Here is a 22,008-nt window from a genome sequence, read left to right as displayed (position 1 = left end):
TCCCCCGGGGTGGTTCAGTCGCTAGGCCAGCCTGAGCCAGCACTGATCTCCCTGGTTCATACCCTCTCGGAACCAGGCGTTCCCCTCTCCTAGTCTGAGTGAAACTCACAGAACAGCAGCACATCAGGCTGGAAAGGCCTGTGAGATCCCTTGGCTCAACTCTCACTTGTCAAGTGAAAAACCTGAGAACCAGGGAGAGGAAGGGATTTCCCAGGCTCACTGTGGGTGACAGGACGAGCCTGGAACTCAGCTCTCAGAAGCCCAGAGACTGGCCCCGGACTCACTCTCTGCTTTCTGGGAGAGCAGGAGCAGAGCCCAAGATGTCCTGGGTTAACTGTGCTGGGACCACGGACCACACCCGGCCTGCACTGGGCCCCAGGACAGACTGGAGGTACAGGTTCTGGGGCTCCTTTTCTGTCAGGGTGGGGTGGCAGGGCCTTGCTGGGGCCGGGCCAGAACTCAGGTGATACCCACATCGCTGGCCAGCTTCTCGTAGTCTTCCATGAGCTGCTCGTTCTCCTGGTTGACGGCCAACACCTTGCAGATGCGATTGGCTGCTGTCTCCGCCTGGCAATGAGACAGAGGGTCCCGGTCAGCCTCCCGGAGCACCTGGTCCACACCTGTCCCGACAAAGCCCCCTCCCACCCCTGCAGCTCCCAAGGCTCTGAATTCACAGCCTCCTTGCCCCTCCTCACCATCCTCTTTGCCAGCCCATACCTTGTCCCATGGATCAGGGGGGCCCAGAGAGAGGTCTTGGTGGCTGAATTGGGCCCCTGGAGCAGGGCCTGAGTTTGAGGCCCAACATGTATGTTAGAAAGAAACAAATCCCATGACTGATAGAATCAACCCACTCAGCTCAGGCTCAGAGATAAGACAGTTCACGCCCATCCTGGAATTCCAAGAGGAGGCCCTGGGATCCCAAGGCTCAGGCTCTCGGGCTGGATCCCGGGGACGCAGAATTCAAATCTGGGAGTTCTGGAATAAGGGGCTGACTGAGAAGCGGTGCGGCCTCTCGGGATCCCTGCAGAATCTCTCAAGTCTCCTGGGGCAAAGCTCAAAGAACTTTACAGACGATCCAGGGACCCTCTCCTCCACTAAGGGCAAGAGATAAGGGTCAGCCCATACGGGCAGGACGCCCCGAAAGGGAAGTGTGGGCAGCACTGGGAAAGCCCTGCTCACGTCCTGCACTGAGGGCCGATCTGACACGGAGCTGGGCCCCGGCAGCCAGAGGAACAAGAGGACGGAGCGGCAATCAGAGGCAAAGGCCCAGAATCCCGGGAAACACACCTTCTGTGCATGGAGGGCCCTGTGCACCCCACACCGGCAGGGCCAGGTGGTCCTCAATGCACTTTGCTCAGGTGACTTTTGAATTCAGCTCTATTCTTGTGCACATCCTAACCCAACTCCAAGGGGAGGTGAACTCAAAGCCTTTTTGGGGTCCTGGATAGAAAGGAAGACAGCCTAGGGGTGGGAGCAGACGACGCCTGTGAGAAGACAGAAATGCACTCTGGGGCCCTGGAGAAGGGTGCCCCGGTAGATGACAAGGGACGATGAAGGTTTAGGGGTTAGAAAGATGAGACCTCACAAATGGTTGATGAACAAGACAAAATGGGTTTCAACTGCAGCAAGACAAACTGAGGCTACGCAAAAGGAAGAATTTCCTGAGAATGAGGATGCTTAGAACTGGGAAGGAGTGACTAAGAAGATGTAAATGTTTCTTCCCTGCAGAACTTTTCGAATAGGAAGTACACCCACAGAATCATGTGATGTGTGTGTGACTGTGCTGGGATATGTGTGTGTGTGAGGGAGCAGGATGAGATCATCATCAAGGTCCTTTCAAGCTCCAAGGCAAGAGACTGCATCCTCCAGGGTGAGGCGTCAGAGCAGGTGGGCCTCCAGCAGGGGAACAGCGGGAATGGCCAGAGAGGGAGCTGAGTGTCCTCTGAGAAGGGACTTCAAGGCACCGGCCTGGTGATGCAGTGGTTAAGTTCCCACGTTCCACTTCGGCAGCCCGGGGTTCACCGGTTCGGATCCCAGGTGCAGACATGGCACTGCTTGGCAGGCCATGCTGTGGTGGGCATCCCACGTATAAAGTAGAGGAAGATGGGCATGGATGTTAGCTCAGGGCCAGTCTTTCTCAGCAAAAAGAGAAGGGTTGGCAGCAGATGTTATCTCAGGGCTGATCTTCCTCAAAAATAAATTGATTAATTAAAATAAAATAAATAAAAGGTTTAAAAAAAAAAAAAGGGACTTCAAGTCCCAGGTCTCAAGAAACTGGGGCAGAGAGTCACATCCTCGGACCCTCATCTCCGGTCCCTCAACTCAACTCTGTCCTGGAGATGCCACGGCCACTTCTCACACCGACTCCTGACTGATCATCCTTCCTTCTGAGAAACAGGGGGAGTCCCAAGAGGCGACGAAGAGGGAAATTCCTTCCTGGAGCCTGTCCCAGAAGGTGTGGGGCCCCCGAAATAGCAGGGTTACGAGAACCAGGCTGATGTGCCCATGAGGCTGGCTGGAGCTGGCAATCCGCCTGCAGTCACAGGGCTACTGTCCTTGAAGGCTAGGGCAGGGGCCCTGGGGGAGGCCAATGCTCTCCTCTGTACTGACATTCCTGTACAAATGCGGGGTGGCTGCAAAGACCCCTGCCCAACGTGCTGACGGGGCAGGTAACAGTCATGGCAGCTGCTCGTGGTGGGCAAACGGCAGCTGGCGCTGTGAAGCCCACCTTCACCTGGGTGTCCTCCTGATTCATCTTGAAATCCTGGGCTCAGTAGTCACACAAACTTTGATTTGTGCGTCAACTTATCAAATTGGTGGACTGAGCGAGGCCTGCATTCACGGGATTTTAGGAGATGTCCCGTGGGTCTCGCGAGCCTTGCCCGTCCCTCACAGCCTGGCAACTGTTCCAGGGTCAAAGGGACCTCCTTTTGGATGAAGTCTGGGGGAGTTCCCGAGTGGGCCTTCTGGAAATTTTTCAAAAAGACTCCATTTCTTTCCCAAGCCTGCGTTTCAGCCCGGCCCCAGCCCCGCCCCTCTCAGGCTGGCCTCACCAGGAGAGGCTGACTGAGGAAACCCATCAATATGACCAGGGAATCTGCCTTTGGAAATAAAGCCTGGGCCTCCTGGACCACAGAGGGCTTTCTTTAGAAAAGGCCGTGTCCTGTCTGCAAACCCCATCAGGGTTGCCTCAAGGGACAGCCCAGCTCCCACTGTGACCTCCAGGAAGTAGGCTCCCGGAATCCAGATTTGATTTCAGAAAAAAAAGGAACGACATGCAGAACTCTCAGAACCTCGCCCCCAACGCTGCGCTCACTGCCCGACTCCCTCCCTCACAGAGGCAGAAGCCCGCAGAAGCCTGCCAGCTGCCTGCCAGCCACCTGCCAGCTGATGGGTGAACTTGCTTCCACACCGGTCCCTCAGTCACCCATCAACCCCAGCTGACCCCAGCCCAGGATGTCAGAGACCAGCTGAGGAAGCACAAGCTTGGTGAGGCCTCCAGAACACGGTCCCTGGAGTGGAAGAGAAGCGAGACTCCTGCTGGTGGATCCGAACCTACCCCAGTCGGCCCAATGTTCTGGTTTTCTAGCTTTTTTCCTCCCAGGGCTACAAGAACCCCACACACTATGGAGGATTTAAGACAGAGGTACCCAACACCATCAGGTACACAAAGAGACTGCTCAAAGGAGAGACTGGTTATAGGGGAGGAAAGATTCAGTCCCTGAGAGGAACTCGAAAACTGAGGCAGCTTCAGAGTCCTGCCCCCAGGCTCCTCCTGCTCTGGAGCCCGAAAAGCAGCCCCAGGATGCCAGACCTTTCTGATGATGAGAGAATTTGCACAGGACAAGGGATGTGAGCACAGATCATCAATGGGCTGAGAAAATATTTTACAGGAATAGGCAAATGGATTACTTCCAAGTGCCAAAGGAAAAGACTTCTAGAAATCTCTGTTTACCTTTCCTTGTTTTGCATTCTCTTGTTTTTCATGACCTACTTTAAGTTGTACTATTTTACAACTGAACACAGAACAATGTTTGGCTTCATATTAGTTATTTTTAAAGAAGTTAGGGACTATTATTCCTGGAAGATGAGCTATCCCAACGAAACCTTCAGCCACCCCAAGACAAACTGCCACCCTGACAATCGGCATCCAATTAGCTGGAACAGGCAGAGTCTGGAGAGGAACCATCCCCAATTACGGTGACGTCAAACACCCAGACGTGGCCAAATGACGCAGCCCACAGCCACCCACAGATTCACATCAGTGCCACCACAATCATCTGTGACATTTTTAGTCAAAGATTTCCCAAATCTAGCTAGAATTGCCCATTTCCTTCCTCCCACAGCCACCCACTACCCTAGCCCTTCCCCATGTCCCAAGTCAGCACCCAGCCCTGGTGTCCCTGACAGCAAGGCCCCCAACACACGGGAGCTGACCCACGGCAGCCGGCCCACTCTGTAGCCGCCGTCTCTGGCTTTCCCCCAGCAGCCCCTGCTCCAGGCAGCGGGACAAGAGCCTGTACCAGCGCCACTTACTCTCCTCTCGCAGACCACACTCCATCAGATCTCAGAGCTTCCGTACAAGCTGCGGCTGCCCTCCTCAACCCTCCCTAAGCTTCTCCCTGGTGGGCCCCCTCCTCAATGCTTAAAACCCTCAAGCCCAGTTCCTGCTCCAGGAAGCCTCCGTGGCCTGCAGCCGTGCGCCCGCCCGCAGGTCCACAGCGAGCAGACCACTGAGCAGACCGCGGCCACGGTGGGCTGCCGTTATGAACGGTTTCCCCAGGTGGACCAGGAATTCCTTGAGGGCAGGAAGGGGTTCTTTCCCTTAGAAGATTCACAAGAGTGAATAAAGCCATGGATGATGGAGGCATGCAAACAGCACCATCTACTCCTAGAAGCTTCCAGAAACACCTACAGCAAATCCAGTTGGTGCCTTAAATGTCTGTTTCTCACAAACAGTTCCACTAGACCATGAACTCTAAAGCTCAAACTAGATAAACGAAATCTGGTTGCTCCAAACCCCTTCTAAATCCCCACAGGGGAAGAGAAGGGGAGGAAAGCTGGGAAAGAATCAGAACCCGAACCAAGGTGGCAAACAGAAGCTGGTCCTCATCTGACCAGGAAAATCAATCCGGCACACTTGCATGCCCCATGCGTGTATGGGCACCTGTACTGCTGCACACGCACATGTGCACCAGATGTGCACGCATGCAACAGACTCTGCTGCTACGCTAGTTCCACCGTCCACGGGTTGACAAGAGAAAGGCCAAGGGAAGGACAGAGGACACTGGGCATGGGTGTTGGAAGATGTCTCCCCATCGCACCCGACACCGAGACGGGAAGAGCGTGCGGGTCTGAAGGACCTCCCTCCACGACGGGACGGGCAAGAGCCCTGCCCACCGGCCTGCGAAGCTCTAAGCAGCTGCCCGAATCCTTACAAGTGGTTCGGGGCAACTCTCAGGGAGGTCCCTGACCCAGGACAGGAACACCCCCCCACCCCGACTCCCACCCCCGCCCCCAGCTGGTGACCTTGTCCTCAGAGGTGGACAAAAGGAGCGTGAAATGGTCGCAAGAGGGATGAGTGAAAGGGAAGAGGGCATGGGGGGAGGTGGTATGAGATCTGGGAGGGAGAAAAGCAGGCCGACACACACACACACACACACACGCACGCACGCACGCGCATTCCCTACCAAGCACTGTCATCAGCCAGGACACAGGGAAGGCTTCAGAGACCGGGAAGGCCAGGGCCAACGGGCATGAAGCCCAGGACAAAACCCCTGAAGGCACAGGGGAGGAGGAGGAAGGGGAGTTGGAAAGAAGGTTGGGGAGACCACGGCAGAGAGCTCAGACCTGCCACGGACACGGGCCAGCAGACCCTCTGTGGTTCTCAGGGCTGGGGGCCCACTGAGGCAAATAGACAGACGCCACTCACATCCTGGCTAAAAGACGGGGGGCAAGAGGGGCCGGAAGAAGTTGATGAGAGAGAGCAGCAGAGGTGGGACAAAGAGAAAGAAGAAGCAAGACGCCAGAGAAGAGGCTGGAAGGGGCTGGGCATCCTGGGAGGCCAGGGACACCTAGGAGAGGGTGCCTCCCGGCAGGGCTGCTCTCATGTCTCTGTCAGCGCCAATGAGGCCTTGGCAGGAAGCTGAGGAGGGCCCTGCGCACCCATCCAGGCAGGTAGTAGGGCTGCTGCTTGCCCATCCAGGGCCTTCATGTAATATTTTAAAGGCATCTCATCTCCAAAGCACTTCTAATGGAAACTGTCACACCAATTATGTTAGAAGACATTTTTACTTCCATCTTCAGGACAATTTTAGTAATAAATATTCAGATCTTTCATTGTCTATGGTGCACACATGGCACCCGGGTATAGTGTGCAACCTGCTCCACTGTCCATGGCAGGCCTGGTTGGGAATGATAAGGCAGGGCTCTGAGCCTCTGGCCTGACACCAGGGAGGAGGCAGGAAGACTTCTCTCTGCTCTGGCTTCTGGGTCGTCTGAGAGGATGGTCTTGCCTAAGCTGGACCAAGGGAGAAGGAGAAGTAAAGGGGCCCTGGGTGAAGGAAGTAGTCAGGAAGCACAGCCAAGAGCTGTGCTGCTTGGGATGAGGGCTTTCAACTCAGGCTCCGGGGAAGGAGCTGAGGCCACGAGCATCTTTCCCATTTGTGGCATCCATGATGCCCAGTGTGTAGGGACAGAAAGCAGGAGACCATCCAGAGACTGGGGTCATGGCACCGTCAAATGTCCTGGCCAAGGTTCAGAGGGCACCCTGCGCTTCTGCAAGAAGAGGGGGCTTCCCTGCCCCGTCCTTTGACTCCAGGGCCTGCTGCTGGAGGTCCAGGGAGGCCAGCAGGGGGCGTGGGCGAGGCCGAGGGAGAGCTCACCTTCTGCGCACCCGAGAAGGCGAGGCAGTGACATGAAACACTAGGTCACATGGCCCTCCCATCCGGCCTTAGCGTGCCCACACATCTGCGCAGAGAAGGAGAAGAGGTTGAGAAGAGAAAGTAGCGGCAGCAGCACAGAGTCAACCTACACAGCCATGGCGGACGAAGAGAACGCAAGACGGACGGACAGACAGAAAAGGAGGGACCGAGCAGAAAGGAAAACTGAGATGGTGGCAGGAGAAAGGGTCAGGGGGAGCACAGGCTGAGACAGGGAAGCGGGGAGAGCAGAGGGGAAGGCTGGGCAGAGGGCGGGGGACGTGCGGGACGCCCTGTCATGCTTCTGAGACAGTCTCTCCCTGTGGAGGGTGGGAGATTTGCCTGAGCACGTGACAGGTCGAAGGCCAGGCCTGTGGTGTGCGGTCATGGTGACCTGGATGTTGTGTTTCTGGGGTCCTGCCTGTGAGGGGAACTGAGTGAGGGCCATCTGCTGCCTCAGCTAAGCCTGGTAATAAAATCTTCAAATCTTCCACATCTGGAAGCAGGGTGAATGATGCCCTTTAGCTGTGGTACCCTTGTGTAGTACGGAACCTGCACAACTGGACTTTAACCTCAGGCCTCCCTGAGCAAATCTGGGCCAGGACACTTGAAGGGGTTCACGTCTGCCCACCCATCTTTCCCTTCCTCCCTCCAAGGGTTGTGCTTATGTCCAGGAGTGGAAAGCGACCCCACATGGGGGTCCCGGGCAAGATATAGAAGGCACCAGGACCCAAAGGGGCTGTGGACAGATTTGCTAAATCAAGGCCATGTGCAAGAGAAAGTTGGGGGCTTCATGACACCTTTGCAAAACAGGTCAGTGAAGACAGGAGACAGGTCCCCAGAGCGGCTTCCCCAGGGAGGTCCCTGCTGCCCTGACACACCCTATAGCTTCCACAGAGGTGGGCACTGAGGTGCCGCTGCCCATGCACCTGCCAGGCCTTCAGAACCACCCCGGCTGATGTCACCCATGCAGCCCTTCCCGCTGAAGCCATCGGGGTCCCAGGAGGTAAGCTCCTGCCCGACTTTCTCGGAGACAGTAGAGAAAGAGCAGAGGTGCAGGCGGGAGAGGCGCTGAGCAAGGCCACCACGCCACACTGGCCGCAGGGGCTGACGAGACCAGAGACGGGCCCTCAGGACCCTGTGGCCGAGGAGAGCAGAGAGATGGGGGTGGGAGGGGCGTGAGCATGGTGTGGGGTCCGGCATGAGGTGTGCTGGGCAAGGAAGGACCAGGGGGCCCTGGGTACCTTCTGGGCTCCAGAGAAGGCATGGTAGAAGCTGGACACATAGGTCATGATGGCCTTCTCATCCGGTCGGGCGGTTCCGACAATGTCTGTCAAGAAAAATCTGGAGTTAAAGCCAGCTGGGGAACATACAACACGCCTCCTGATGTGATGTGGACAGAGGCTCTCAGACCACCCGGTCTTCTTGCCAAAATGCAGAGCCTGAATCTAACTGGCTTCCGGCATCAGCTTCCACTTACAGGAAGACGAGAGGGACAGTGAGATGGGGCCCTGAGGGAGCAAACAGACAAACCCCGAGTAGGGAACAGTGCCTGGGACAGCCGGCCCAGCTCCTGCAGGCAGCTCAGTGGCGGGAACAAAACGGGGTGGAAGGAGGACAGAAGAGCTACAGATTAGAAAAGACGTAAGAAATACAACTAAATGCCACGTGCAGACTCTGTTTGGATCCTGATGAAAACAAACCGACTCTAAAAAGAAACTGGGGAAATCTGATTTTGAACTGGGCAGTAGACGTATCAAGGAATTACTGTTAATTTGCTAGGTGTGAAAATTGTTTTATGGTTGCATAAGAAAATATTCAGGAGCCAGGCTGGTGGCATAGCAGCTAAGTTCACACACCCCACTTTGGTGGCCCAGGGTTCACAGGTTCGGATCCTGGGCATGGACTTACGCGCCGCTCATCAGGCCATGCTGCAGCAGCATCCCACAAAGAAGAACTAGAATGACCTACAACTAGGATATACAACTATGTACTGGGGCTTTGGGGAAGGAGAAAACAAAAAGAGGAAGATTGGGAACAGATGTTAGCTCAGGGCCAATCTTCCTCACAAAACAAAATAAAAACCTTTAAAAAAAAAAAAGAAAGTATTCATACTTTTAAGGTATGTATTCTGAAGCATGTAGCAATGAGATCCTGTGATTTCTGGGATTTGCTTTAAAATATTTCAACACAGAAAACAAAAAAAAAGAAAAAAAGAAAGTGTGACAACATCTCAATAGTTGTTATCTAGATGATGGATACATACGGGTTCATTATGCTATTGTCTCTGCTTTTACATATGTTTGAAAATGGCTCCACACACACACAGATGTTGTCACAAACTATCGCATCTCTCATCTATTCTCCGAAGGGCCCGCTCATCTTTCCAAAAAGTCATTTGCTTTCCTGTAAGTGCCCTCTCTCCCCCTTCCCCCTGCGAAGTTAGAGATGAACGTACACCCCCAACTGACCACTCCTTCCATCCCCACCACCCGAACTCCCGAGTGGATGTGCGATGCTCATGTCAGTAAATGGCTGTTGGCTTTTCTCTTGTTAGTCTCTCTTTCGTCACTCTAACTCACAGGGCCCCAGCTGGAGAACCCAGGAGGGTAGTGTTTTCCCTCCCCTACAGCAACCAGGGAGCACCACACTCTAACCCAGCAGCCACTACCCAGACCCCAAGGCCAAAGCGAGAACCACCCTCAGGCGGTCGATGCAAAAACAGCCTCAAAGCCTTTGTCAGCACCAGCCACCCTTCCCTACAAACCTCAGGGAACTATGGAATCCCTGACGGGCAGGTGACCTCCAGGCTCCCCAAATGAGATCCCAGAGACCAGGCCTTCTCCCTTCCTGCCTCAGGCTGCTGGGCCCACTCGTGCTGACTGCTGGGTGGCAGGTGGGAGAAGAGCTGGTGGCCCAGAAGGAAAGCGCCTTCACCTTCAGCATCCAGCATCTTGGGGATGTCCAGGTACTTCTCCGCCACATCGAAGGCCGTGTTCAGGTTTGTGAGTGGATCATCCTACAGGGAGAAGAAGAAGAAGGGGTTAGACAGTGAGAAGTATGACAAGACGCTGGCTACCCCCATCTGGATGACCACCAAGATTGGGGGGCAGAGGAAACTGTTATAGCCCCTCCGAGGCTCAGTCCTCAGGGGCCAGCTCCGGATGTAGAAGGCTGGCCTCACCATGAGGGCTCACTGGCTGGGGGTTTATAACACCATCTTTCCTCCTCAAGCCTCAGCTTCTTTGCCAGAAAAATGGGGTGAAGAATATTGGCCTGCAGCCCAAGAAAGAATTGCTAAGAAGTGAGTGCTGAGAGCAGGGTACCGGCCTGGGTGCTATCAGTCTGGCTTCTGGTTTCATCTTTGCACCAACCAGTGGGACTCATGGGTAAGCAAGCTGGCCTCAGTTTCCCCATCTGTTACTCAAGAGATAGACTAGGAGGGGCCAGCCCCGTGGGCGATTGGTTAAGTTCGCGAGCTCTGCTTTGGCAGCCCAGGGTTTTGCCAGTTCCAATCCTGGAAGCAGACATGGCATCGCTCATCAAGCCATGCTGAGGCAGAATCCCACATGCCACAACTAGAAGGACCCACAACTAAAAGATACACAACTAAGTACCGGGGGGCTTTCGGGAGAAAAAGGAAAAATAAAATCTTTGAAAAAAAAAAAGAGTTGGACTAGGAGCTCTCAAACTCCTTTGGCGCTCACATTCCATGAAATCTTGGGGCTCCTTCATACAGCTATAGCCTTCTGACTATTCTTATTTCTGCTACCTTCTCAAGAAAACCCATTAGGGATTGGTGAGGATATACAGAAACTGGAATCCTTGTGCACTGTCGGTGGGACTATAAAATGGTGCAGCTGCTGTGGGAAACAGTATGGAGGTTCCTCAAAAAGTTAAACATAGGGGCCAGCCCGGTGGCGCAGCAGTTAAGTGCGCCTGTTCCGCTTCAGCGGCCTCGGGTTCTCCGGTTCAGATCCCAGGTGCGGACATGGCACCACTTGGCAAGCCATGGTGTGGCAGGAGTCCCACATATAAAGCAGAGAAAGATGGGCATGGATGTTAGCTCAGGGCTAGTCTTCCTCAGCAAAAAAAAAGAGGAGGATTGACAGGAGATATTAGCTCAGGGCTAATCTTCCTCAAAAAAAAAAAGAATAGGAAAAAAATAAGTTAAACATTGAATTTCCATATGACTCAGTAATTCCACTTCTGGGTATATATCCCAAAGAACTGAAAGCAGGGACTCAGATATTTGTGCACTCATGTTCATAGCTGTGATATTCGCAATAGCCAGAAGTTGGAAACTACCTATATGTCCATTGAGAGATGAATAAATAAACAAAATGTGGTATATCCATACAACAGAATATTATTCTGCCTTAAAAGGGAAATTCTGATACATGCTACAACATAGACAAACCTTGAAAACATCATGCTAAGTGAAATAAGCCAGGCACAAACACTGTATGATTCCACTTACAGAGGTACCTAGAATGGTCAAATTCCTAGAGACAGAAAGTAAAATGGTGGTTTCCAGGGGCTGGCAGAAGGGGGAATGGGGAGTGGTTCAATGGGTTCAGAATTTCAGTTTTTCAAGATGAAAAGAATTCTGGAGATGGTCGGTGGAGAGGGTGGCACAGCAATGTGAATATACTTATGACACTGAACTGTACTAAAAATGGTTAAAATGGGGGGTGGCCCAGTGGCCCAGTGGTTAAGTTCGTGTGCTCTGCTTCCGTGGCCTGGGGTTCATGGGTTTGGATCCTGGGCATGGACCTACACCACTCATCAAACCATGCTATGGCAGCATCCCACATACAAAATAGAGGCAGACTGGCAATGGATGTTAGCTCAGGGCCAGTCTTCCTCAACAAAAAAAACAAACCAAAGAAAGAGTATTAAAAAAAGGATAAAGCAGTAAGTTTTATGTTGTGTATATTTCACCACGACTAAAAAACAAATTTTAAATGTGGAAAAAAAAAACAACTCAGTGGGAGGAGTTTCTTGCTGGACCTCCCACTATTTCTTGGATCCCCAGACTAACCTAAAAACAAGCTGGTTTTGTCAGTCCAGGACTCAGTTTCCCCGTTTGCTAAAGTGAGAATCACAAAGTAACCAAGGGATAAACACATTCATTTGGGACACTTTCAGGAAGAAATCGCTCAAAATAGAGACGGTGGAGTGCTTCTGGAAAAGTCTCTGACAGCTTCCAGAGTGATAAAAAACACTGCCAGGCAGTGAAGGTCACTTCCACCCAGGGCTGTAAGCAGTCCTCAGGCCCCAGGTACACACCCACCTGGCCCACGTCATTCCCAGGGACCGCCAGGCCCCCACGCCCACCTAAGGCCACTGTGGAAGGAAGGGCTTCCGGTCAGAGCCCCTCACTCTCCCCTGTTCCCAAGCACCGGTCAGCTCTGGCAACCTGTGCTTTCTGGAAAGAAGCCACAGTTCCGTGGGCCAGGTCTGTGCCAGGACTTGGGCTGGATTTCATTGATGCTACTGAATGAAAGAGAGGAGGAGACAGACACCGTGAAGCAGGGAGAAATGAAAAGACACAGAGAGGGAGGGGGGGTGGGGAGAGAGCTGGCTGGCTGTGCGACAAGGGCCCCTGGACTCTCACCTCCCGAATGGCTGAGGCTCCTGGTGTCTGTGGAAAGTGGGGAGGGACTGTAGAGGCCCGGTCAGCACGGGCCCCCCTTTCTATGGGGTAGGGAACAGCTGCGGACTAACTGGCTGCTGCCACCCCAGCACACCCAGGCAGGGACACAGACACACATACGCCCATCACCCAAGCGCATCAGCTGCACAGTGAGGAGGCACCAGAAGGCGCGTTTAACAGAGAATCGTGGCCCCTAGGATTTCCCATCGGCAGCCCTGTTTGATTTGGGTACACAGCTTTCGGGCAGGTTGGGGGGGTTCTGAAGCTGTTTTTTTCCCCTCACAAGGCAGCTGAGTTAAAGGGCTGGGATCCCTCTGTCCCCCAAGAGATGAATGTGGGAAGGGCTGGCCCTGTGCTGGCCAGGCTGCAGGCCCCTCCCCTGCAGCAGGTGGGCCCTGCCAGGTGGGCAGTGTCCACAGCCTCAAGCTTTGGCCCAGCAGGGGATGGGACTCCATCCTTCCTGGCAGGTGACTGCCCGTGTCCTCCCCTACAAATCCTTCTCAGCAGCTCGCTCCCCCACACCCTGGAGGCAGGGCCTACTGCCACTCAGAGTTGACAGAGCAGCTCTCACGCCAGCAACACAAAGCCTTGCTTGGCCACTGGGAAGCAGAGGTCCCTGCTGGGAGCACAGGCAAGGCGGGGGTCTTTACTGAACCCTGTGCTCTCCAAGCTTCAAGGTCAAGTGGAGAAATATAAAACAGTCACTCCTAGAAGCCCCCTTGCCAAGAGACTCGAGCATGGACAGAGGACGTTCCAACCCAAGCTCCATATCATCAAGTGGGGCGCGGGCAGGGCTCCAGGTGGCCTCTCCCAAGACGCCCGCACCACGTGGCCTCGGCAAGGGACGGGCTGAGAGGGAGGATGGGGTGAGCACAGTCAGAGAGGCCCCGGACAGCCCTCTCCAAGGTCTCGGCCAGCGTCCCTTAACCAGCCCGGACCCTGAGAACCACCCCGAGGCCAGCCACACAACCCCACCTCCTCGTCTGCTCCTCGACAGGGGCACAGGCTCAGGAAAACCTCCCAGCAGCTGCATGCCAAAAGCATAAATGAAATCGGGCAGCAGCAAAAGAAAACGCCCCAGCCAGACTTCAGCCGTGAAGTGAACCAAACCCATGGTGGGAAGCTGTCCAGCCAATCTCAGACACGGCCGGGATAAACACCTCTGAGAAAATGCAATGTTTGAATTGTGAAACGAATACATCCACCTTACAAAACCTGCACTGACAGAAGGGGAGAACGCCACTTACTATTCCGTCACTCTAACACAATCACTGCCGCCGTTTGGCTATTTTTCCCGGTGGGCTGTCAAGTCAGCAAAGTACATGCATGCTGTGCACATATGATATAGTGAAGGTGTTTTTCTCTTCCTTCTAAATGGCTGTCTCCTTGGCTCGTCTAAGAAGACTGACAGCCCTCACGCTGGGCCATGCGCTCTCAGAACAGGGGGCCCAGTCCCGCCCTCCCCCACCCCCACCTACCCACCAGGGACCAGCACGCCGGAGGGTGGCAGTGGGAGGTCAGGGGAGCACACGTACCTTCCGCAGCTTCCCGTAGTCGATCAGCTCAGGCCGGTGTCGGTGGATCAAGGCACAGAAGCCGAGGCCATCTTTCCAGCTGCCAGAGGGAGAGAGAAGGTGAGGAGCGGCTGAGGGGGCCCAACACTAACTACGGACAAAGCACGAAGCGGGGGTCTCCTTTGTTCTGGAGATGATGACATAAGGCTTGGGAGGAGGAGTTAGGAGAAGACAGGATGGGCAGGGACATTTCTACCTGTCACCTCCCCCAGGCAGTGGGGTCAAGACTTTGTGGGTGGGGCTCGGCAAGTTGAGACACATTTGCCACATCCGACCCTACCCCCCACCAAGGTCCCAGCTCTCGTCTGCTCTGTTCCTCATCTTCCCCGACACTCTCCTGGGAGCTCCCCAGTACACGAGCATCAGCCACAGGTGTCAGAGGCAGCAGCCGAGAGGGAGGGGGGCATCCAAGGGCTGGCGATACTCCCTTGCCAAGAAAAGCTACTTCTGCCCACAAGGGCCTCAGCTCTGTTCTAGAGATGAGACTGATCCCACCAAGGGGGCGCGGGGGTCCTTGGAGGAGGCAGCTTCAGTTTTGCAAGAGCCCCTCAGCCCGTGGCCACTCACCTTATGTGGAAGTTCTGGATGTTGACGTTTTTGTAGGGGGCTGTCTTTCTCTGACACCACAAGAGCAGCCCTTCCTTCGCCGAAGTCTCTGTGGGGAAGGGGACAACAGGTGGAGAGGTCAGGGGGCTGGCTCTGTGGAGGGAGGGGCAGTGGCTCACGGGAGGCCTCACCATGGCCACAGGGCCCAGGCTCTTTCACACAGGGGGTCCACACAAAGACCCCTGGATTGCAACCCTGCGGCTACCAGGCCATCAAGTCTACTTCCTTGGAACATTTGAGAAGTTACTTGAGAAACACAGAAGCAAGCCAGGAAGTTTCTCATAGTTAGCTGCATTACACATTTAAATACTGAGATAAGGGCCTTTCAGACTCAGAATATTTCCGTCACTTCCTTTTAATCAAGGAAACGGGGGCCGGCCCAGTGGCCGAGTGAGTAAGTTCTCGCGCTCCGCCGCGGCGGCCCAGGGTTTCACCAGTTCGAATCCTGGGCACGGACGTGGCACCACTCAACAGGCCGTGCTGAGTTGGTGTCCCACATGCCACAACTAGAAGGACCCACAACTAAAAAACACACAACTATGTACCAGGGGGCTTTGGGAGAAAAAGGAAAAAAATAAAATCTTCAAAAAAAAAATCAAGGAAATGGAGCAAGACAAAATATGTTGGCAACCTATGCCAAGTGGCCACTTTGGGGAGGAAAGTTGGATTGATCTATGGAATCTAAAGTCCAGGAATCTCCAGAAAGGGGCACGTGTGCCCTGTGCAGCATACACAGCCACGTGGGAAAAAAATGTTAGGACTCCAATCAGATTTCATCTAAAAGAAAATAAGGTTTTCTTATATTTAATGCATAGATTGCCACTGTTGCTGTGTGTGAGACAGACCCCTGTCGGTAAGGTAAGGCAGGTATCTCAGGGGACCCCAGCAGCTCCCAGCCCAGATATGGCTGCAAACCACACCACCCCATGTGTTCACATCTGTGAACTGCAGGTCATGGTACCCAGTGAAGTGGGTTCGTGGATGATCTCATTTACTTTCAATTCACAAAACAGACTTTAAAATGACATAAATTATTCGAAGTAAAGATAATACAATAATTCAAGCACAGGCAAACAATAAAAAAAAAATCAGCAAAGCTAAGGCTTCTGAGTTCAAGCTCTTCAACAGCTCTATTACGAGATTAAAACAATGACAATTCGATCCGAGCTGACAAGAAGTCTGCCCGAAAGAATCAAACTCATCAAGAAGGCAATTTGAGGAGCGGCCCCGTGGCCGAGTGGTTAAGTTCGCACACTCCACTTCGGCAGCCCAGGGTTTCGTCAGTTCGGACCCTGGGTGCAGACATGGCACCGCTCATCAGGCCACGCTGAGGCGGCGTCCCACACAGCAGAGCTACAACTAGAATACACAGCTATGTACTGGGGGGCTTCGGGGAGAGGAAGAGGAAAAAAAGATTGGCAACAGGTGTTAGCTAAGGACCAATCTTCCTCACCAAAAAGCACAAATATTAAAAAAAAAAAAAAGGGCAGTGGCAATTTGAAAATGAATTTATATCCACCATCACTAACAAGAACCACGTCCTAAGTGACTATGTGGGCATCCTTTTAACCACTTCAGCCCTAAATACCAAGTATCTATAAACCAAACATAGACCTTCCCATTGCTGTATCACCAACAGTCCAAGATTCCCATATGGAAACCAAGATTTCCAAACAAATTTAATCCACATTGTTCTCATTAAAAAATTACTTGAAGAAAAATCTTTTCAAGATTTAAAAATTTTTTTGGTGTGTGTTTTATAATATGCATAGCAATACACAAATATAATTTATTACAAAATAAATACACATATATCAGACCTAAACTCAAAAACTGCTGGTGTGAAATTAAAAATTGAGAGAGATCACTGCCCCGACCACAGCAGCCTCTTGCAGATCTGGAAAGTGGCCACCAGAGGGTGCTATGGGAGCAGAGTGGAGACCTGGGGTCAGCTTCCCATTCCTGCACTCCCTTCTGGCTGCTGTTCTCCTACCCTTTCAGATTTAACAACCCAAGAGCCAGGTGCAGTTTCCAGCACACTTCCCCACGGCAACTTTGGGCTTTCTCAAAATGGGGAGTTTGCCTGGGGCCAATACACCTGTGGGAACCAGCACCCCAAACAGTTCGTACTTCTCTGCAGACTAGGAGGGCAGATGTCCGCAATGGGCAAGAAGCCCAGGACGTGGCCCACAGTCAAGGCCCCACTGCCCGGGGTGAGGGAGGAAGACGTGACGGTGAAGGCGCAGGAGAGGTGGGGGCGTCATGGAACAGAGCAGACCAACCTTCCACAGAGATGTCCTGGATGGCAAAGCGGAGGATGATGGTCCAGATCATACCCAGGGTCATTTTCACGTTCCCATCCACGATTTCTACAGAAACAGCAGAAGGACATGTTAGGATGGGTCTTAGCAGGAACAGAGTTATTCCGAGCACCCACGTTCTCCAGGCACCACGCGGGAAATCAAAGACCCCACAGCTCCATTTCCAGAGGGAAGTCGATATGTTTTCAGAAGTTAGTGCAACTACATGTCACAGGTGCCAGGAGAGACGTCTATTTGGGGGGTGTCCTGGGAACACAGGAGGGTGTGGTCAATTCTACTGGGTAGTTCGGGAAAGGTGATAGAGAAGGAGGTGTCTTAAACCACGAGCAGTGTCCCCCAGCCTGATGGAGGAGGGGGCAGGATTTCTCAGCATCACAACTGTTCTGGCAACTCTGAGCTGGGGACCACTGGGCAATCGCAGCTCTCAGAATAGCCATCCACACCCAGAAAGCTGGTGCAGGCAACAGACTGTAATCAACCTAACACAGGTTTGTGAACACCCAACTGAAGGATCCACCAGCTCACAAATCCACCTCGTAATGCCATTAGATGGGTATTAAAACAGATGTTTTAAAAAATCAACAACAGCTTCAAGACCACAACTAAGAGATATCCAACAAAATTCCGTCTAAGCAGCACTATGTAGCCTTTTTAAAAATGCTACAAATTCTATGAAGTAATTTTTTTCTTTTTCTGCACCAGGCCCAGAGGCTGGAAATACAAACATAACTGAGCCCAGCCTTTAAGGAACCCAGGACACAGAGCCATTTATGGTCTTGGGGGCTGAGCAGGTGACAGTCAAACGTAGACCCCTCACCCCCACCTGCGTCCAGATCCGGTGCTCTTGGTTAAGAGTAAGGCACCCAAAGGATATTTTATTTCCCACAACACTGGTTTGAGGGGAGACTCAACACAACTATGAGGAGAGACAACCTCCAGCCACTCCCGATTCCCTGGGCTCATGTCCACCAGGGTTTGCTTCCCAAAATCCTCTTAAACAAGAGTAGATTCCACTAAGGAAGTTACACTCTAAGATCTTACCCCCTTTCTCAAAAGCGACGGCAAAACTGCATGACTGACAGGATACAGCGCACTGCAGCTGCTTATCAAGGGCAGGCAGCTCTGCAGAGCCTGCATCCGGGTGCCGAGCGGAGGAGGACCAGCATCCACTTTGGACACGGGACAGGATGTAACTCTCCCTGCTCACAGCGGGGTTTTAAATGCCCCTCCCAGAGCCCTGGACATCACCGGGGCACAGACCCGAGTCGGAGGGCCTGGGTTAGAGACACAGGGAGCTGCAGCAGCACACGAGCATCCAGCTTATCAAGTAAAAGCAGAGCATGCTGGGGGGAACAGAGAGTTCATAAAGGTTTGATATTTTTAAAATGCCCTTTCATTTGAGACTTCCAATGGTTTAACCTCGGTAACATTTAGAGTCTACATAAATTGGTAAGAAAAAAGTCTAAATTCACAATAGATAAACAGGCAAAGGACATGAATAGACACTTCAAAAAACATGCAATACAAATAACCAATTTATAAGAATGTTCGATCCCACTTGTGATTCAAGAAGTTATTCCATTTTCCCAGCTATTAAATTAGCAAAGTTAAAAAATAAGCAAACACACACTTCGATGGTGGTAAGGCAACTCCACTGAGGCTAGAAGTGTAAATTAGTTTAAAAAAGAAAAAAAACTTTCTGGGAAATAGCTTGGCAACAAGGAGCAAGCATCTTGGAGTCGTTCAACTTGTGGAGAGTAAAATTCTACCTCTAGAAGTCTATCCATAGCCAATGACATGAAATGCAGAGTAAGGCTGCCTGTAAAGGTGCTTGTCACTAAGCTATGTATCAAAGGCCCCAAACTGGAAACTGTGTGAAGGCACAAAGCACAAGGCATGACCGAGCCCAGACCCTGTCGCCCCTCTGCTCAAGACCTCCAGGGCTTCCCATCTCACTCAGAGTCAAAGCCAGTGGGTGGTGAGGCCCTCAGGTCCCTCCACCCCCTCCAGTTACACGGCCTCCTGAGCTCCCCCCTCCCTGGATGTCAACGGGGCTTGCCCCTTACCACCCTCCTGTCTCCACTCACGCATCACCTTCTCCTTGGGTCCTTCCTTGACCTCCCACTTGACTCTCCGATTTATTTCCTCCCTCCTACATATGTATGTGTGTATTTTCTCTCTCCCGCTTCTAGAGTGCAAGCTCCACAAGGGTAAAGATTTGGTTTTGCATCACTGCTCAGAGCCCAGCATGGTGCCTGGCACAGAGAAAGCCCTTCTCAACATCTGTTCAATGAACGAGTGAACACTGGGAGGTTCTAACCACAAGCGGGTGAATGGGCAGAGGCGTGACGCAGGCCTGTCAGGCTCCAAGGGCATAACCACGCTCAGGCTCCTCCAGGGCAAGACCCAGGTCTGGAAGAGGGCACAGCTGTGCTCAACCAACAGATGATGAACCCAGCCATTAAAAATTACCTTTGCAAGATTTAATAACTTGGGAAAACCTTTATAATACAGAAAGTGGAAAAAGCAGGTCCAAAATTTCATGAACAGTGTGTCAGATACAAGGGGACATTTTTTTAAAGTCTAGAGAAAGCTCCAGGTGATAATGCTGCCACTGGGCCTTTCCAGGAGCGGAGGCTGGGTGCTGGCCCCCCTCCCTCCCCCACCCTGCAGCCCCAATGCTGCCCCACTTACAAAGGCCAAATACCTCAGTCTCCTGCTGGCCTTGAGCTCAGTGTCCTCCCAGCACCAAGGAATACGGGGCAGCTTCTTTTTTGGGTCTTGCCTACTTCTTCCTCTCCTCCATCCCCAGAAACCCCCCAGGGATTTTTGCTTACTGAATTCGCACTCATACCAAGTTCTCCAGAAAACAGAGGAGCCAAGTACAGGCAAAGACACTGGGTGTGTTCAGTTAAGACCGGTGCACGACCCCGGCCCCAGTGCCCCCGACTCCCCGTCCACCCTCTGGGTGTAACCCTCCCTAGGGGCCCTCCTCCCTGGGTCCCCAGAACAGCACATCCTCTTCCCAGGCATCTCTAGATTTGGAGCAGGGACGCCCCATCTCACAGGCAGCTTAGGTCAGGAGGCCGCCGGGAATGCTGGGTCCAAAAGGAGGGTCCCAAGGCCACAACTGGACCCCGTGGGAAAAACCATGACAGATTATCAGTGTCTGCCACGGGTGTGGGAAGAAGTCAGGCATGTTTCTGTCATTCCTACGGCTACGAAGCCGTTCGCATCCTGCACTTACTCGGCACCTTCCCTTCCCCCGACACTGCCCCCCTAGAAATGCAGTCACCTGCGCAGTATTCAGACAGTAGAATGAATGATGCTGGAGAAATTCCCCTTGACAGAAACTGGACCCCAGAGGGTTACCACCTCCCAGACCACTGCTGTAGCTACTGTACCCCCGCCCCAATCCTGAGGATAGATGCTAAATCATCGAGACCACCCCCAGGCTCTGGGCACCCAAAGACATCAAGCTTCCCCACCCAAAGATCTTAAAATAAAAATCCTTCCCAGGTCCTCTCCCCTTGTCAAGTCCCAAGTCCATGAAGCCCAGACATTCCAGAATCAAGCATCGTACAAGAAATCCTAACCCCTCCCCGAGGGATGGCAGTTTCCCGCCTCCAGCTTCCATCTGAACATCTTTGGGGACAGGGAACGTACGCCCTTCCTGGAGCACCCACTCCATTCCCTAAGGTTCCACACGTTACCCACACTCAGCCTGCCCACAGGTGCTCCCTTCCAGGCCTGCTCTGCCCTTCAAGGTCAACCAGAGTCTGGTCCTTGCACCACGTGACAATCCTTCAAGGTCTGGCGTCTTTCACCCCGGCTGGGCCTGGTCCCCACGGCAGACGAGCCCACGAAGCTCCTCAGTCAGGACAAGCGGCAACATCTGCCCCCAGCCCCACCCCCAGGAGAGCTCGTTCCCTGACCCACCCCACCACCTTTGATTTTATGGTCTACAGCAGTAAACTGCACTTCAATCAAATAAACCAAACCCATTTGGGGCCTCATCCAGTTTCCTGGCTTGGCAGAGTGGCCACCCCAGCATGATCTTGGTGCTCAGCTTGAAATGGGAGAGAGGATTTCAAAGCAGGAAGCCTCAGCCTAAAGCACTGGCTCCCTAGGGTAACAAAATTCTTTAGGAAAGTTAGGAATATCTCATTTTAAAGGACTGTCTTAACAATCTTTGGAGAAGCGAGGCCTGTGTCAAAGGAACTGGAAGACCGTGGCCAGCTAGGTGAAGTGGCTCGTGGAAGATTCAAGGTGCTGGTTAGAGTTTAGACCAGTGCTCTTTGCTCCCTGCCCCTCTGCTGAGACAAGCACAGCCGACTTCACCTGCCACTTCAAAGCAGAGGAGAATCAGATGTGAAGTTCTGCCCTTGGCCCCGCGGGGGAGGCAACAATGCCCAGGGGTGATGGGAAGAGGTGTAGACCTCAGCTCTGGAGCCCGAACACCTGGGGTTTAATCCTGGCTCTGTCAGGTGGGAGCAGTCTGGCCCAGAGCCTGTGCTCGACCACACCACATGCCTCCACCCCAGCAACTCTTCTGAGCCTCAGTTTCCTTGATTGTAAAACGTGACCAGTGATGCCCATCCTGCAGGCCCGCTCACAGGTGGAAGGGGATAATCCGTGTAAAGCATCCTGTCTAGCCAGGCACAGATCTGAAGCTCAGTAAGTGCTGTCATGCCCACCTTCTCCTTCCCTCCTCTCCTTTGCTATTCAGATTCTTCAAAAAAAATCTTTTTTAGGTACTTGTTAAATTTTCCTTTCTAAAAATCTGGATTTCTGGCTTCTTTTGAAAAACTGGAAGATCTAGCAATGCTGGATCTGTACACCCACACAGCCACAATTGGTTAGATCGACATGGCAGCTGCCCTGCTTAGTAGGACATGCTCTTCCCAGTTCTCCACAGTCCCCACCCA

The 22,008-nt window shown here is 52.9% G+C and overlaps 1 protein-coding gene across 2 annotated transcripts in view; it reads right to left on the bottom strand.

Annotated features, from left to right (window-relative positions):
* The window catches only part of LOC124233751 (alpha-actinin-1), a 94,662-nt gene that overhangs the window by 16,565 nt on the left and 56,089 nt on the right, over nt 1-22,008 (bottom strand). For both annotated transcript variants that reach the window (XM_046650924.1, XM_046650923.1), the window contains exons 4-9: nt 17,042-17,128; nt 14,721-14,808; nt 14,115-14,193; nt 9,858-9,939; nt 8,165-8,250; nt 475-567 (exon numbers count right to left, since the gene is read on the bottom strand). In XM_046650924.1, coding sequence (XP_046506880.1) covers nt 475-567; nt 8,165-8,250; nt 9,858-9,939; nt 14,115-14,193; nt 14,721-14,808; nt 17,042-17,128 — 515 coding nt within the window. The remainder of the gene's footprint in view (nt 1-474; nt 568-8,164; nt 8,251-9,857; nt 9,940-14,114; nt 14,194-14,720; nt 14,809-17,041; nt 17,129-22,008) is intronic.

This window comes from Equus quagga, unplaced genomic scaffold (assembly GCF_021613505.1).
Source record: "Equus quagga isolate Etosha38 unplaced genomic scaffold, UCLA_HA_Equagga_1.0 220_RagTag, whole genome shotgun sequence".
In the NCBI taxonomy this organism is placed as follows: Eukaryota; Metazoa; Chordata; class Mammalia; order Perissodactyla; family Equidae; genus Equus; species Equus quagga.
This window is presented reverse-complemented; position numbering and strand designations above follow the sequence as displayed.